Genomic DNA, 18,321 nt, shown 5'->3' with positions numbered 1-18,321 from the left:
GTGAATAAGAGTTCAAAGTTCATACCATTTGCTACCAAAGCTCATGCTGATGTTGGCTTCGTTCTGTAGTTTTATCTGAACCATTCTGACATAGGATCGTCATCCTACCTCATTGGAACAGGAAGTTCTGTTGTCATCAAGGGCTTATATAGGAAGGGAGAGGAGGGTGTGTTTGAAAAGTTTTATAGCCCTTGTCCCTTCACAGGGGAGGGCCACTGATTGAGCAGCCCTATCTTATGAAAATCCAAATCTCACATTTTAGAAGCTAAAATCACATTTCATTCCATCACAAATAATTTCATATTCAAACATCTAAATTGAACAACAATTCCATGTGAATCTGATAACTCTTATGTGTAGACTTTCCACTGTAGAGTTTGTCATCTTATCATTGATAAGAATGTCTCAGATGACAACCGAACTGACATCATATTCATTAAGTACCACTGCATATGTTCAATTGTTCGGATTACCAGAATATAGTTAATTTCCCCCCACCTTCTGATGTTCCCAGAATCTCTATGTTAACCAAGGGTTTTTTAAATGTAACCTCAGTAGGTTAGAGAAGGGAAAAGGGGGGGAAGAGGTATTTATGACTGTCATAAACCTATCCCCCAGGCCAACGTCATGACACTTCCTAATGGGTCTGGCAATGACGTCAAATTGGTTCTATATGACCTGTCTGTTTGTGAGGGCAACAAATGTGTTGTGTGCACTTTCAATATAGTATGAGACATTACCCCATTACTCCTGTGCTGCAGCTGCATGAAGATGACATGAAAATGTAGTAGTCCTGCATTATTACCCATCTGCTAAGTTATTAACAACCTGCCTGTCATTGTACCACTGACACACAGAGACAGGACAGCTGTTAAGTTATTAACAACAACCTGCCTGTCATTGTACCAATGACACACAGAGACAGGACATAACCTGCTGGCCTTTGCCCTACTAACACCACAGAGACAGGACACACTGTAAACGTCCAAACCCATTCTACCTTACACACCCTCAAATCCAAAAGCATAATCTTAAATCAGAAATCAGCAGGTTGTGGGCGACCCAATGCTCCCCACTTCTTTTGTTGTGTTTTCACTTTGAACAAAAACAAGGGGGTTGAGCCCTGTGCCATCTTGGGCTGGCCTTCTGGGCTAGGAGTGTCTTTGTGTTAATCCTGCTAACCTTAGAGTGTTCAATGTTCAAGCTAGCTAACAAGGCTACTTAGCAAGCTAACTAACATCTTCTGTATTTAGACTGTTTTGTACTCAAAGGAATCTAATGATGGCATCATGTAGCTACACTGCATAAATCCTACAAGATGCCCAATGCCTTTATTTCAGCTAGCTAACATTAGCTAGCTAAAGCTAGATATGCAGATTGTTTCGCATGTAGATGATAATGCTAGTTAGCTAGGGGGTGAACAGGATTTTTGGCCCAGGACCCCCCCCCAAAAAATACATACATTTGGTACGGTAACATCACACAAACATGTATTTGTCAGGGAGATATAGGTGGGGACGGTCTGATTTAGAGGGTGTGCTGTATGCATTTTCTGTTATGCTTTGTGATTCAATAATAATTTTGTTGGTAATCAACCAAAATAGTTAGCTATATTTGCCTGTTCCGCATATTGCCTGTCTATATACAGCTTTAATTCTTACTTAGTGTTAACTACCCACCAGAACGACTGAATGGAAAACGAGTGTGGTCAGTCAAGTAAACAATGGCACATCTGCATGACATATTGGTGTACTATTGGCCATCATGTCACAGAATGGTACATTAGCATGACACATGTTTACATGGTTACAGCACCACATCAATGACACTGTTGTGACACTGACTTATTTGAGAATTGAACCTCTGTGGCAGGGCCGTAAGGATGCATTGCAGTCATACTTGCTCTGATGACCTCCTAGTAGGGAGTGAAAGGTGGGAACCGGGAGTAGCACATAACAGTTTGTGGCCTGGAGGTGTGGGACCTAACAACATGTTCGTCATTCTAAATTTTAACATAACAGAGATGTATTTATGTGGTCAGTCTTTTATCATGCAACAAACAGTCCAAGTCATCCATGATTCTGTTACTACGGCAGTGTAGATGCTGATGGGAGAAAAAAATCATATCACTGACATGTATTGGGCTCCCGAGTGCCGCAGCGGTCTAAGGCACTGCATTACTGCCTCACTACAGACACCCTGGTTTGAATCTAGGCTGTATCACAACCGGCCGTGATTTGGAATCCCATAGGGTGGCGCACAATTGGCCCAGCATTGTCCGGGTTGGGTGGTATAAGCTGTCATTGTAAATAAAAAAAAATTCTTAACTGACTTAAAATAAAATATTGGAATCACTTACTGTATTAGAGCAAGTGTCAATGGCCTTTCCAAACCAAGTTTTCATAGTATTAATTCTAACCCAATGTAATTGTATATTAATTTCTCAAGTTTCAGCAGGAGAAATACTCTAACGAGCATAATGTCTGCCATTCTGTATGAACAAAAGTTCCCCACCAAGTCATTTGCACTGATGTTCCTGGAGAAACTCTTGTTTGGTTAGTAGTGAGACAGGAGGGACGAGTCAGTCTTTGGAGGTTATTGGCACCGTGTGGGAAATCATCAAATTAATTCTTACTTCAATAGTATACGGTAAAATGCAATGTCATATTCCCGTACACCCCACTGTATCCTGTGTATATGCCAAATAAACTTATTTAGATTTGATTTAGATTTGATAAAAACATTTAATGGAATTTTAGTTAATTATAGTGAGCACGTATGCACCGTTTATGAATTTAACCATTAATGAATTGATGCTTGGTAACATATTGGCAATGATCTCACCAGAGAGAGAGAAGGCAGGTAATACACTGGCCATAGTCTCGCCTGGGAGAGAGAACCTAGGTAATATATTCTCAATGATCTCACCAGAGAAAGAGGAAGTAGGTAATAATATACTGGCCATGGTCTCACCTGAGAGAGCGAATGAAGGTAATAATATACTGGCCATAGTATCACCTGAGAGAGAGGATGTAGGTAATAATATACTGGCCATAGTATCACCTGAGAGAGAGGATGTAGGTAATAATATACTGGCCATAGTATCACCTGAGAGAGAGGATGTAGGTAATAATATACTGGCCATAGTATCACCTGAGAGAGAGGATGTAGGTAATAATATACTGGCCATAGTATCACCTGAGAGAGAGGATGTAGGTAATAATATACTGGCCATAGTCTCACCTGAGAGAGAGGATGTAGGTAATAATATACTGGCCATAGTCTCACCTGAGAGAGAGGATGTAGGTAATAATATACTGACCATAGTATCACCTGAGAGAGAGGATGTAGGTAATAATATACTGACCATAGTATCACCTGAGAGAGAGGATGTAGGTAATAATATACTGGCCATAGTCTCACCTGAGAGAGAGGATGTAGGTAATAATATACTGGCCATGATCTCACCCGAGAGAGATAATGTTGGTAATAATATACTGGCCATAGTATCTCCTCAGAGAGAGAATGTAGGTAATAATATACTGGTCATAGTCTCACCTGAGAAAGAGGATGTAGGTAATAATTTACTGACCATAGTCTCACCTGAGAGAGAGGAGGTAGGTTATAATATACTGGCCATGGTCTCACCTGAGAGAGAGAGGATGTAGGTAATAATATACTGACCATGGTCTCACCTGAGAGAGAGGATGTAGGTAATAATATACTGGTCATAGTCTCACCTGAGAAAGAGGAGGTAGGTAATAATATACTGGCCATAGTCTCACCTGAGAGAGAGGATGTAGGTAATAATATACTGACCAGAGTCTCACCTGAGAGAGATAATGTTGGTAATAATATACTGGCCATAGTATCACCTGAGAGAGATAATGTAGGTAATAATATACTGACCAGAGTCTCACCTGAGAGAGATAATGTTGGTAATAATATACTGGCCATTGTATCACCTGAGAAAGAGGATGTAGATAATAATATACTGGCCATGGTCTCACCTGAGAGAGAGGGTAGGTAATATACTAACTATGTAGTCCTTCTAACGAGAGTAATGTCTGCCATTCTGTATTAACAAAAGTTTCCTACCAAGCCCTTAGCACTGATGCCACTGGAGATATGCTTGCTTGGTTGGTAGTGGGACAGGAGGGACAAGTCTGTCTGTGGCCAATAGTGACCATAGTATGGCCAATAGTCCACCAATACGTCATGAATATGAACTATTGTTTATTTGACTGACCATGCTGGATATTCATTCAGCCGTTCTGGTGGGTAGTTCACTCTAAGTAGGAATCAATGCTGTATATAGATAGGCAATGTGCTGAACAGGCAAACATAGATAACTATTTTGGTAAATTTCAAGCAAAACAATTATTGAATCACAAAGCATAACAGAAAATGCATACAGCATTTCTTACCTTGGTCAATTAACAAAACAATTATTGAATTACAAAGCACAACATAAGTATCTCCCTGAAAATACATGTTTGTGTGATGTTAATTTACCAAATGTTATGCATACATGCATTTTTTGGGGTGTACCTGGGCCGAAAATGCTGTTTACCACCTAGCTAGCTAGCTAGTTATTTACAAATGAAACACTATCATGTCAACAATCTGCATATCTTGCTTTTGCTAGCTAATGTTAGTCAGTTGAAATAAAGGCATTGGGGGTTTGTGCAGTGTAGGTTTATGATGCCATTGTTAGATTAATTTGAGTACAAAACAGACCAAATACAGTAGATGTTAGCTAGCTAGCTAAGTAGCCTTGTTAGCTAGCTTGAACATTGAACACACTAAGTTTAGCAGCTAACGTAGCTAGCAGGCTAAACACGCAACCTAACACTTGCTGACTGGTAAGTCAGTGGCTGCTGAGGAGAGGACTGCTCATAATAATGGCTGGAACTGTCACGATCGTAATAAGAAGCGGACCAAAGCGCAGGGTGGTGTGAATGCATCATTTAATAAATGACAAAAAACACGAAGTAAACGGTACAGAAACAATAAACAAATAACGACTGTGACGCTATCATAAGAACTGTGCTGACACAAGCTACTAACATAGACAATCACCCACAAACAAACAGTGAAACCCAGGCTACCTAAGTATGATTCTCAATCAGAGACAACTAATGACACCTGCCTCTGATTGAGAACCATACTAGGCCGAAACATAGAAATCCCCAAATCATAGAAAAACAAACATAGACTGCCCACCTAAACTCACGCCCTGACCATACTAAATAACGACAAAACAAAGGAAATAAAGGTCAGAACGTGACAGGAACGGTGTGGTATTTGATACCATTCCACCTATTCCGCTCCAGCCATTACCACGAGCCAGTCCTCCCCATTTAAGGTGCCACCAACCTCCTGTGTTACCAGTCCATGAGAACGGTGACCATTTCAGCGTCACTGTTCCACCTTTCAAAATGTATTCAAATCAAATCAAATTGTATTGGTCACATACACATATTTATCAGATGTTATTGCAGGTGTAGCGAAATGCTTGTCTTCCTAGCTCCAACAGTGCAGTAGTATCTAACAGTGCAGTAGTATCTAAAAAACGATTCACAACAATAAACACAAATCTACAAGTAAAAGAATGGAATTAAGAAATATATAAATATTAGATTGAGCATTGTCGGAGTGGCATTGACTAAAATACAGTAACATGGAATACAGTATATACATGTGAGATGAGTAAAGCAGTATGTAAGCATTATTTAAACATTATTAAAGTGGCTTGTGTTCCCTTATTAAAGTGGCCAGTGATTCCAAGTCTATGTATATAGGGCAGCACCCTCTAAGGTGCAATGTTGCGTAACCGGGTGGAAGCCGGCTAGTGATGGCTATCTAACAGTCTGATGGCCTTAAGATAGAAGTTGTTTTTCCACTCTCTCGGTCCCAGCTTTGATGCACCTTTACTGACCTCGCCTTCTGGATGATAGCGGGGTGAACAGGCCATGGCTGGGTTGGTTAATGTCCTTGATGATGTTTTTGGCCTTCCTGTGACATCGGGTGCTGTAGGTGTCCTGGAAGGCAGGTAGTTTGCCCCCGGTGATATGTTGGGTAAGACCTCACTACCATCTAGAGAGCCCTGCAGTTGCGGGCGGTGCAGTTGCCATACCGAGCGGCGATACAGCTTGACAGGATGCTCTCAATTGGACAAGACAAATTTCTTCAGCCTCCTGAGGTTGAAGAGGCACTGTTGTGCCTTCTTCACCACACTGTCTGTGTGGGTGGACCATTTCAGATTGTCAGTGATGTGTACACCAAGGAATCACCTTCTCCACTACAGTCCCGTCGATGTGGATAGGGGCATGCTCCCTCTGCTGTTTCCTGAAGTCCACGATCAACTCCTTTGTTTTGTTGATGTTGAGTGAGAGGTTATTTTCCTGGCACTACTCTCCCAGGGCCCTCACCTCCCTGCTGGCTGTCTCGTCATTGTTGTTAATCGGGCCTACTATTGTTGTGTCATCTGCAAACTTGATGATTGAGTTGGAGGCGTGCGTGGCCATGCAGTCATGGGTGAACAGGGAGGATCAGGGAGGATCAGCAAAGTGGAGGTGTTGTTTCCTACCTTCACCACCTGGGGGCAGCCCGTCAGGAAGTCCAGGACCCAGTTGCACAAGGCAGGGTTCAGACCCAGGGCCCTGAGCTTAATGATGAGCTTAGAGGGTACAATGGTGTTGAATGCTGAGCTACAGTCAATGAACAGCAGTTCCAATGTTTTTCCGGTTTATAGATTGGTCTTGAGCAGTCTTTTTCTCACTTCTTTTTATTTTTTGGGGTCGAGTTGATTCAGATCCAAGAACATAGAATTATGTTTGTTTGCTTCATCTGCTGTGTTTGTTTCTGGAAGTGGTAACTTTAGGTTGTAAATGACTTCCTCTCCAGCTCTGGGGCAGCAGGGCCATTCAAGTAGCAAAAAGACACAGCTAGCCTAGAAGGCCAGCCCAAGGCGGCTCAGGGCTCGACACCCTTGTTTCGTTCAAAGTGAAAACACTACACAAGAGGTGAGGCGGCATAGGGTTGCCCACAACCTGTGGATTTCTGATTTAAAGCACAGGTATGTTAGGAGAAACCTATCTCCAAAAATCTCCCCTCATGCAGAGACGGTCAGAGAGATCATTACTCTCAGATTAATCGGGTTTTCATTCCACGGCGGATCAATCACTTGTCATGTACACTTAATGCAACAGCATGTATGAATTATGTCCAGCTTGCTCGTGGCTTAGGAAAGCAAAGCAGAGCAGGGATCTTGATTTGGATGATGACATAAACTAATATCTTTGAGTGTATCAGTTTGATGTGATTTTCTTCCCTGGGGTCATGGGGTGGGAGATAAATCAGAGGCTGCTGGGATTGGAAACATGCAGACTGGGAGTTCACTGTATGGAAGCAGGTAGGGTAGAGGGAACATGGGGCTGAATATTGGACAGTAGGATACATTTTTACTATGACAGCCTATAGCTCCAGTTTATTATGAGGCCATGATATGGAGAATAATCTCATCAGGACTAAAGAAGTAAATCTACAGGGAGGTGTCAGGGATATGACAGGTTGACAGGCCCTGTCCGCGCTCCGCTAGGGCCCACGATGATCAAATCACCAGACGACAGACATAGAGTCACAGCTGAGAGGGACTCACCTTGCACTGCATCCAATATTGTGGTGACACCTGACATTGGGATGTAAAATTGAGTTGAATATTAACCTAGATAAAATGTGACAACAATACAAGCCATTACGTCTTGTTGGAGTGGAAAAGCAGGTGCATGTGTCTGATTTGAGACATGGCAGATATGTCAAAGTCACATCCTTCCAGATGAGGCAATGTGTCTAAAGGCTAAGTTGTCTTTCAGAGAAAATAATAACTCTCAAACCAGCATGTTGTTCTGTTAGTGGAGCTAGAATATAAACACTGTGAGTGTGGCTACTCTAGTAGTCTGTTTTTATCAGTGTGCAGTATTGTCACAAAGCTGCTTCCCCCACTTGTTCTATTTTGGTCACCATCTGAAAAGGCAGGAAACAAATGTCACTTAACAGTAATACTTCTGTGAACTAAACTATTGACTATACCAAGTCAAAATATTCTCAGAGTGCTTTGTTCTATCCTTGTATAGCTGACAGTAGTATCAGGAGTTTAGGTAATATTATATGATGTGCAATATAGCATTTATTGAATGTTGTCTAAAGTATAGAAAAAAGAGGCAGAGGCTTTTGGCACTAAGGATTATAGATCCAGCTTGATATTACATTACTTTACATCACAATGAGGGAGTCATGTTATTGGCGATGGACTAGTTAAGTGTTCCCCAGATGGTGGATCGGGACCCAGGCTGGGTCGCAGCTACAGTATATCCTCCTGGGTCGCAGCTACAGTATATCCTCCTGGGTCGCAGCTACAGTATATCCTCCTGGGTCGCAGCTATATCCTCCTGGGTCGCAGCTACAGTACATCCTCCTGGGTTGCAGCTATGTCCTCCTGGGTCGCAGCTAAAGCCTGGGTTCTGGCTACATGTATTGTTTTGTTTATCAGATGGTCCACAAAGCTCTTTAGATAGATCCGAGCTAAACAAAGTCTGGAAACCACGGTAGCAGTGAGGGCCAATGAATAGGAGTTGAGAGGATACTCAGTGGTTAACAGTAAAAGTCTAATTGATTCTAATTTACTCGACAATGCATGACTGGAAGAAGCCGATTCACTGTTTTCACAAAAGCATTTTATTATTCCTATTTAAGTGTATTCAAAATGCTCATGAATTACCAGATTAGTTGAAAGGTAAATGGATTTTGGGGGATTAGAATGACAGTATTTTATCTTCATGGCTTAACTAAACCCATAATCACAGGTGAATGGGAAATGAACTGTGACCATAACGATCGGATGAATTAGTTGGCGGTCTTTGCATTAGCGAAGGTAAAATGGTCAATTACACTGTGTAGGGTTAAACTAATCCTTAATACTGAACACATGCATAATATATGGGAATGTCAAGGAGATTTATACTGATTAGACTTGAAAGGGTTTATTATAAAGGAATTCTAATAGGATTTAATGTAAGTCTTTTTCATGTTAACCCATTGTTGAGTACTTACAAATTATAAAGTTTCCTTACTCAAGTCTAAAATGTGATAGGTATTAAACATTGGGCTGGTCAGCTGATGTTTCATTGATGAAAAGCAAGAGAAGAGGTAAAGTTACCAGCAGAGAGCCACGAGGCACCAGCATGCCTCTCCAAGCCTTGGAGCATATTGATCAAACTGTGCCCAGGATGAGACAGGTGTAAGTCTTAGCAGCAGTTTCATGCACTGAATACGAAATGACCCATTACGTCAACAGTGACGAGCACAAAAACCCCCACCCCACAACCAGATGTACTTACTGTACCACTATGGTCTTAAGATATTGAGCAGTGCTGGGAATTGGGCATGAGGAGAGTGCAGTAATGTCTGAGCAGAGGCTCCTGAACAGATGTGATAATAGTAACACTGTAAGCAAATAAATGTGTCATCTCAGCTGACTTTCAACCAATCACCTTTAGGACAAAGGAATAGCTGAAAAGGTGTACAACTAAAATCATTTCATTTCTCAGGCCAGTCCAGACAAAACAAAACACATCTGGCAGGTGTTATTACAATAACACATGTAACCCCTTGACCCCTGTTATTTAGTCACAGTTCTCCCACAGACTACATAAGAGAAGTGGGACAGAGACTGAAATAATTTGCTTCTCTGGTTTGATAAGGAAACAGCAGAGGACAACTGATATTCTAAGGGAACTGCTTTCACCAACTCACCCACTAGAGGGGGATAAGCAATTCCTCATTGTAAACCCATCTGGTCTGAAAGCCAAGGTGAAGATCTTGAAGGATTATGTTAGGACTGTCTGCCATTAAACAGAGATAGAATATCAACTGTCACATAGTTAGATCTGGTATCTGTTTTACTCTGTCATCTCCCTCTCCCTAACACTTTTAGCTAGATGACAGTTTTAAAAATGCATGGCATAATCTTTGCAGTCATACCAGGGATTTACTCAGTAGTAACGGTGCATGAGGAAACGGTCTGAGCCCTTCTAAGTGCCAGACTGGAACAGTGGCAGAAGCTTTGATCTAATCTGGTCTGTGTGCCCTCGCGCCAGCCAGCGGTGATTTGGGCAGAGTCAAGTGAGAGAGAGAGGTCGCTAAACTGAACACATTCCCACTGATAGGAGGCTGGGTGCTGGAGCTGTGAAAACTTGAGCAGACAACTAACACATATCAAATCCAGGCGCTGAAAATTGGGGACTTGCAGATTCACAGAGATTACAACTCTAGAGAGCAAAGAAGGTCATACAGAGGTCATAGCGTAGAAGATAAATGATCTCTTGTCTGTGTAGCTTGGGAAAAATCTCCTTCAGGCACATCTTCTCCCAATGCCTGCATGTCTCACAGTAATGACTGTTTGCATACTTAGAGTATCATAGATACTGTATATTGCAATAGAGTTTGCTTATGTTCATGTTCACTAGTTTCACAGTGGGATTTGTTTGTTTCTACTGACTCAACATGACACAAAAGTCATTAAACAAGCTTTTCATGACTGCATCATGACGTAAACAGCAACCTGTCTCTTTTCCATGGTCCCAAACTACAGTATTTACCACTCATCTGTTTCAACCAGGCTTAAGAACCAAATAAACTGTGATCTGAAAAAAAAATAGAGTGTAAATGATGTACCCAGACCTGCATTTTCTATTACAATATCCCTGACTAAAATAAATATCCACAGTGAGTTTTGATCCCTAACATTGGAATAAAGCCTCAAGCCATTGTACGAGTTTGGGGGTGGATTTAGCTCCATGTAGCACAGTAATAAAAGCCTCTTTCCTGTGTTTTGGAGACTTTGGGTTGTGACCAAGTTACAGAACGACTGCAATGTTCAACAACTTTGAACAGGTTTCATGACTATATTGCCCAGCGTTATTGCAAATCACAGTGGTGTGAGTTCCACTTTTGTTGTCAGCAAGGTCAAATTGGGCTAGATGGTCAAATCAATGTTTCCAGTGTGCTGTAATTACCTCCCGATAGCTGTGTCTTTGTTTGGAATACACCTTGGTAATAGGGGGCATATCGACAAACATAAGTCATCTGATTAAGTCGATGATGACTCATTGGCTGTTGTGTTTAATTCCACAGCCCCATTTTACCACAGTAATCCCCCATGTAGGTGACCTTCAGAAACCAGCTGTTTCATTGCCTTGATTAAACATGTGGAAGGTCAAGCTCTTTTAAACATGTGGAAGGTCAAGCTCTTTTAATGAGATCCTCCTCAAAGACATTAACCCTAAAGTGTTCCATCATACAATGGCCGGATAAGACGTGGATAATGTCATTGAAGGAAAGCAATACATTCCTGCTCTGTGTTCTTAACAATTTAAAGGATTATCAATCAGCCTGCATGATCAATGACAGAAATATTGCCTATTTTTATGACAGAAAAAACTCAGCAATGATGTCATAAAAGGAACATATGTATGTCAATCAGCACAACAAATCCATTATGTTTTTGATATGGTCAATATCTAGCAACTTTCATAATGCCTTTCCATTCCCAGCAGCCGTACCATCATTGGTATTCTAGGCTGCTCCGCTACTAATGACAATCTATAATGGTCCTTTCTCAGCCATGTGCTGCTGATAAGGTCCCTGACCAGCAGTGTGATGCAGAAATCCTCTACGGTCCTCTGGGAGGCAGCTTTTCAGAGTGGAGACTATATTACCACGCAGTCCAACCAATTACCCCATGGGAACGTCACCGCCAGTTTACTGGTACACTCCATCTACGCTAACACAAGCCCCTCGTCCCATTCCCTCTGTCAGGCAGCGGTTGAGGAATGGGGGACTGCAGTGGGTCCCAGCTATCCTACATGTCTTGATAGGGAGACACAATCATGCCGTGGGCCATGACACCCGCCAAGGAATACTGAGGATTACATTGTAATCACCCCACTGTGATTCAAACACATGCTAAATCAGGTCCCCTTGACAGGATACCACACACACACGCACACACTCACACACACCACACAGAGTCAGGCCCGCAGGCGGCAGTGTGACAGATAAGTCATAGAGGATGACTCTGTCTGACAGAGGGACACAGTATCTGACCAGACATTACGTGGATTGGTGAATGTAATGCTGTAGGATCTAACTCCATTCAACTGCATTGTGAAATACATCATTTTTTCTACTTTGCCCTACAGCTATAAATATCTGGAAGATCAAAACAAGCTAAAGAGTTTCTGGTCGATTTGATCATTTATTCATTACCTGGAACATGAATGTAGGATTTATGATTTCAAACTACAAGTGAATCCCTTAACAAACGTTGTTACTGTCACTGTGTCACTGTACTTTGGGAAAATTGCATTGATGTCTATTAGCAATGCAGTGTTTTTAAAAACTGATCTTATCAATTCATTTCAAAGGCTCATCTAAGGGAAAACTGTCATCCAAGTTAAGTTACATTAGGTTTTTCCCGTAAACAATGCCTTAGAAATACAGCATGTAGCTGCCGTTAAAGAAAGCCTCCATGGCCAAAACCAGGTCTCCACCTATTCACAGCACATAATACCCATGCATTCAGACGTTTTGCCGATTAAGTTGGAATAGCTCTGCAGCATTATTTCAGAGGGGGGAAAAACGTCACGAGAGATAAATGGTAAATCCTTGTTCTCCATTTGTTGCATTAAACAGTAGGCACCATCTGCTGTATTCAACTGCAGAGTACAACAGTAGTGGGGCCGCAGCTGCCATCCGCAAGCACAGCAACCTGCTCACTGCCTTGTGTTGCACGCCAAACACTCACACAAAAAATAGTACCCTGGGTCTCTCATCATCCACCTGACCCAACCCACCACTCATGGCCGCTTACATAGAGACAGACCTGCACATGAAGCACATGACTCACAGATGAAGCTAAAATGTCTCTAAACTACAGGCAGTTGGTTTGGTTGGCTTGCCTGGAGGGATTACTAAGCATTATCACAACGTTGCACAAATGACACTAAACGGTCCCCTGTATCTAATACAAATGTCTTTACCCATCTCTCTTCTCTCCTCCTCTCATCCCCACCCTCGTCCCTACTCTCAGGCAGTAGGTGACTGAGATGGGCGTTCGTCTAGGCCCCTTGAGCGACTCCCCGTGGTGGTGGCCGCTACTGCTGCTGTTGCTGCTCTGCACTGCCCCCTGGTGCCAAGGTCGGCCTTTCGCAACGCCCTTGCCAGCAGTCAACGTGGCAGTGGTGTTCAGTGGCTCGGCCTACCAGCAGGAGATCAAGGGGCGTCTCAGCAGGGAGAACTTCATGGACCTGCCCTTGGAGGTGAATCCCATCACAGTGCTGGTAAACAACACCAACCCTCGGGCCCTGCTCACACGCATCTGTGACACACTGGCGGCCAACCGCGTACATGGTGTGGTGTTTGAGGACAACATCGGCTCGGAAGCTGTGGCACAGATCCTGGACTTCATTGCCCTGCAGACGGCCGTGCCCATCGTGGGCATCAGCGGGGGCTCCGCCATGGTCCTGCCACACAAGGTCAGTGACCAGGATTGGGCTGGGGGACACTTGGTGTCTAGGCTGCCTGAGGAACATGCTTAAGTTCATCTTCTTTTTATTTTTGAAATAACCTTGAAGGCCACATTATTTGTTTCCCCAAACTGCTGTAGAGAGTAGCAGCTTAACTGATGTGTGGTTTATGACTACACAGTCTCATTACCTCAGAGGTTTTAAACCCTTTATATTCTAGTGACTGTGAAATAAAGAACTGGGAAAGACCCCTGGCACAACTCACAGTACAAATAATAAAACCAAAACAACAATCTCAACAACACAGGTCCCCCAAGGTGAGCAAAGCACTCAGATCTTGAAAGCTCTCCACCACACACACACACAGGCCAACCGTCATTAGTCTGGTGATTATCAGAGTCATAATGAACATTAGCAGACACACATTGCCATTTCCAGGTGACTTACAGCACATGATTATAAACTCACTGAATGTTAATGCTGCCCATACAGACACTGTGGGTTTTTGTGTCTGGCGGTCTTAGGCCAGAAAGACTGAAACAACAAGATAAGGTGTTAAACCAGGTAGCAGAGGGATGTCCAAATACTGCATCTAATACACTCATTAAAATATGAAGGTCAAAATCAAAAACCTGTTAGCCTCTGCCACTTCATCATTGTTCTATTTTTAAACTTCTGGTCCCACCAGACAAAAAGATGTTAAACTAGAGAAATCTATTTGTATTTGCTGGTAACAAATTTATAGTTTACCCCTCATGTCAATAGAGTTATGCAATGATTTGAAATGTTGTATTACCCGGCATCATGCACTGGAGTTTGCCACCAGTAAATTATCAGAGGGATGTTTGTGATACAGATTAGACTGCCGTTAAATTGCTTTTAGAGTAAAGCCTCATAGGTTTAGGAGCAATGATCCCTCTTCCAGAGTGTTACACAAAGGGCTCAGCCACAGAGAGAAACTTTAATTAGACTGAGCATCACAATACTAGTCACAGAGACAGAGAATGCACGTTATGAGCATCACAATACTACTCACAGAGACAGAGAATGCACGTTATGAGCATCACAATACTACTCACAGAGACAGAGAATGCACATTATGAGCATCACAATACAACTCACAGAGACAGAGAATGCACATATTCAGCATCATAATACAACTCACAGAGACAGAGAATGCACATTATGAGCATCACATCTTTATTGGTTCTATGCAAATGGGTGTAGGCTGAGGATACAGAGGACTGGTGGGACATAGCTCGCCAATCCACCGACCATAAACAAAGCGTTTATTCAGCGGGGGAAAATGGAGGGTGATAAAGCAGGCTGGCTGACCTCGGGCCGGTCAGAGCAAGAAGAGAATACTGCTGTATTGTAATGTTTAATCAATTCCAGTAATTTCAGCTCCGGTAGCTGGCTGTTTGAGTATGCGGCACGCAGGGAACTGAGTAGAGGAAAATATGAGGTCTGCCCGCCACCCTCGATTTCCATCAGTTAATCCACAGCTCAAATAGGATTTTCTCTCGCTCATGTTTGTGAGATTTTCTTAATAAACGTGAGAAACGTGTTCCTCCACAACAGGAGACGGCCAGGGCCATGGACTCACAGTACCTTGATTATGCATTCACATTCATACAAATCCTCATGGGGTTGCAGTTCAATAGAGAGCTAGTTAAAAAATGGATGCGTTCCAACTCAATTGAATTTAAATACATTTTTCTAAACAACAAATTGATTCATTGATTCAATCTTTACTTTGTGTGTGGACGAGATGACTGCGAGGGAAAGTGTATTTGTTAGAAGTAACCCGGGGTCCATCAACAAAACAGTAATCAATATAGGAAACGCTCACAAAATGTGTTTATGTAGGCCTCCCGGGTGGCGCAGTGGTTAAGGGCGCTGTACTGCAGTGCCAGCTGTGCCATCAGAGACTCTGGGTTGGCGCCCAGGCTCTGTCGTAACCGGCCGTGACCTGGAGGTCCATGGGGCGACGCACAATTGGCCTAGCGTGGTTAGGGAGGGCTTGGCCGGTAGGGATGTCCTTGTCTCATTGTGCACCAGGGACTCCTGTGGTGCGCTAACCAAGGTTGCCGGTGTTTCCTCTGGCACATTGGTGCGGCTGGGTTGGATGCGCGCCGTGTTAAGAAGCAGTGTGGGTTGTGTATTGGATGACTTTCAACCTTCGTCTCTCCTGAGCCCGTACGGGAGTTGTAGCGATGAGACAAGATAGTAGCTACTAAACAATTGGATACCATGAAAAAGGGGTAAAAAAAAAATGTGTTTGTGTGCTTACCCACTAGAAATGAATATTCATGACTTCATTTAAAATGTGATGGCACTTAAATGTCACCACTTCAGATGCAGATATATACCTTTAAATTAGCTTTTGAGCCTGAGCGATTGCTCAGATTGATTGGTGGGACGCCGTCCACGCTGGTTGACAAGCCAACTGAATCACTTAAAATGTTGTCTCTGAGAAAGCCTGGAGTTTAATCTCGCTCGAAGAGGAAGGCGAAAATTAACAGAGAACAGATTCCTATCCTGGGGAGATTTTGCTCAATTAGCATGTTGATTAGCTAAATTACAATAACCCATGAGAAACCTATTATTCCCTTTTTTTTCTCGCAATTAGAAAAAGTTAAAACAATCATTGGATAATCAATAGCCTAGCAGACACAAAGAATCTAATCAATGGAATGTATGTGGGTGAGGACAAACAGGGGTTTACAAGAAGTATGGGACAAATTCAGACAAGCCCAACTGTCTGTCTGCAGCCATCAAACAGAGAGAGAGCTTCCTTAACAGAGGATTATAATCTAGCTGTGAGGCATGTAGCCATATATCACCTTCTGATGGAATTTAAATAAAATCTGCTTCACCATTGCCAATCAATCATGGCTAACACGCCTGCCTGGAATGTTAAAACGCAAGGGGGGCTTTGGTGCATTCATTCCCACTGGGGATTTACAACCAGGGGTGACTGGTAGCTGCTATGTACGACATGATGGTAAAGATGCTTCATGATGGTAAAGGAGCCTTATCCTCCTCTTCCTTCTCAGGATGAAATACATATGTAGGATCTTCATTTGACCAGTTTCTCACAGTTGGAAAATAATCCTGCAGAAACAGGAAATTATTATTATTGTGTGAGAGAGAAATGATTGTGTGGGAGTGAACATGTAATGGATAATTACAAACAAGGACAGCGTCTTGACAGGGGAAAACATAACGACATCAATGCTGACACAGGGAAAAAACTGAGGAGCAGACAGATATAGAGGGGCAATCAACAAAGTAATGGAGTCCGGGTGATTCCACGTAATGATGGTGACAGGTGTGCGTAATGGAGCGCCAGAGAGGGGAAGCGGGGGCAGGCGTGATAGGAAACCATGTGTTTGGTGTATTTGATACCATTCCAACCATTACTTATTACCACATTATTATTACCACAAGCCCGTCCTCCCCAAAGAAGGTGTCACCAACCTCCTGTGATACAAACAACGGTACCCAAATTGTGATTTTATATGTACTATATTACATGTGATTTTTGACTAAGCCATGTTTTAACATGATTCACAAGGGGAATAGCAGGGTATAGTCATGTATCAAATGTTTAACCACAACACACTTGCAGCAAAGCCCAATAGACAGAGACATGAGTAGTAGTCCCAGGTAGACAAGACAACCTTCAGACTGTGTCTGTCCAGCCGTCTCACTTCACACACCTTCTATTATTGGGGACCAAATCTTAATTTGAGATTTATGGATGTAACCAACATTTTTTTATTACATATTAGATCTCCCATTGACATTAACGCATAATATATGCATATGTTTAAATGTATCTTAAGTTAGGATTGGGTCCAGAGTATCTTTGCTTCAGTGGTCCGGCGAGGTGTGGGAAGCAGGGCGAGCAGCAGCAGCAGACCTCGTTTCTTAAAGCAGGAAGGGGAGCCTGAGGCCCATCCCTAAAGTAGAGCAACCTTTTTCTCTCTTCCTTTCTTCACATCCTAAACCTACTTGTGTCCCTCTCTACCTCGTTGCTTTGCATCCTGGGGCCAGTGACACAGATACAGTACGAACTGTCTAGACATCTCAGTAGGGATGCATGAATGCATAAGAAAATCACTTAATATATGTTTTGTCCTGGTTTTCTGCAAGTCAAAGGCATATAGTACTAGATAATTTAGCATGAGAATTACCGAGTACAATACAATTCAGACAGACTAATGAATTTGTGCTCACTTTAGTGTTACAATGTAATATAAATGCATTCAAAATGTATATAATAACACTCAATACACAATATGATTGTAATTCAGTGTTATGTGTTACTGCATTTGGATCTCCTCTATCGTTGTGAGGAAGGACAAATGACTACGACAGTGTACGTCTGTTCCTCGGCCCTGCGCAGGGTCCCTGTGACGTCAGCACATAGGACGAACACATGATGACAGTGCCAGGGCACATCACGCTGGGAGTTGCAGGCGGACATATGCCGCAGCAAAGATCCATGTCCAGAAGTCACTCACCATCGGAGAGAGAGAGAGAGAGAGAGAGAGAGAGGGGGAAGGGAGAGAGAGAGAGAGGGGGAGGGGGAGAGATAGAGGGGGGGGGGGGGAGAGCGAGAGACAGGGGGAGGGGGAGAGAGAGAGGGGGGGGGGGAGAGGGGGAGAGAGAGAGAGAGGGGGAGGGAGGGGGAGAGAGAGAGAGAGAGAGAGAGAGAGAGAGA

The 18,321-nt window shown here is 42.9% G+C and overlaps 1 protein-coding gene across 1 annotated transcript in view; it reads left to right on the top strand.

Moving 5' to 3' along the window:
• LOC139422296 (glutamate receptor ionotropic, NMDA 2C-like) overlaps positions 1–18,321 on the top strand; it is a 73,820-nt gene that overhangs the window by 8,641 nt on the left and 46,858 nt on the right. Inside the window, exon 2 of the mRNA XM_071173486.1 lies at positions 13,154–13,598. Within this exon, the coding sequence (XP_071029587.1) occupies positions 13,170–13,598 (429 nt within the window). The 5' untranslated portion in view covers positions 13,154–13,169. The remainder of the gene's footprint in view (positions 1–13,153; positions 13,599–18,321) is intronic.

The sequence above is a fragment of the Oncorhynchus clarkii genome, chromosome 12 (assembly GCF_045791955.1).
Source record: "Oncorhynchus clarkii lewisi isolate Uvic-CL-2024 chromosome 12, UVic_Ocla_1.0, whole genome shotgun sequence".
Lineage (NCBI taxonomy): Eukaryota > Metazoa > Chordata > Actinopteri > Salmoniformes > Salmonidae > Oncorhynchus > Oncorhynchus clarkii.
This window is presented reverse-complemented; position numbering and strand designations above follow the sequence as displayed.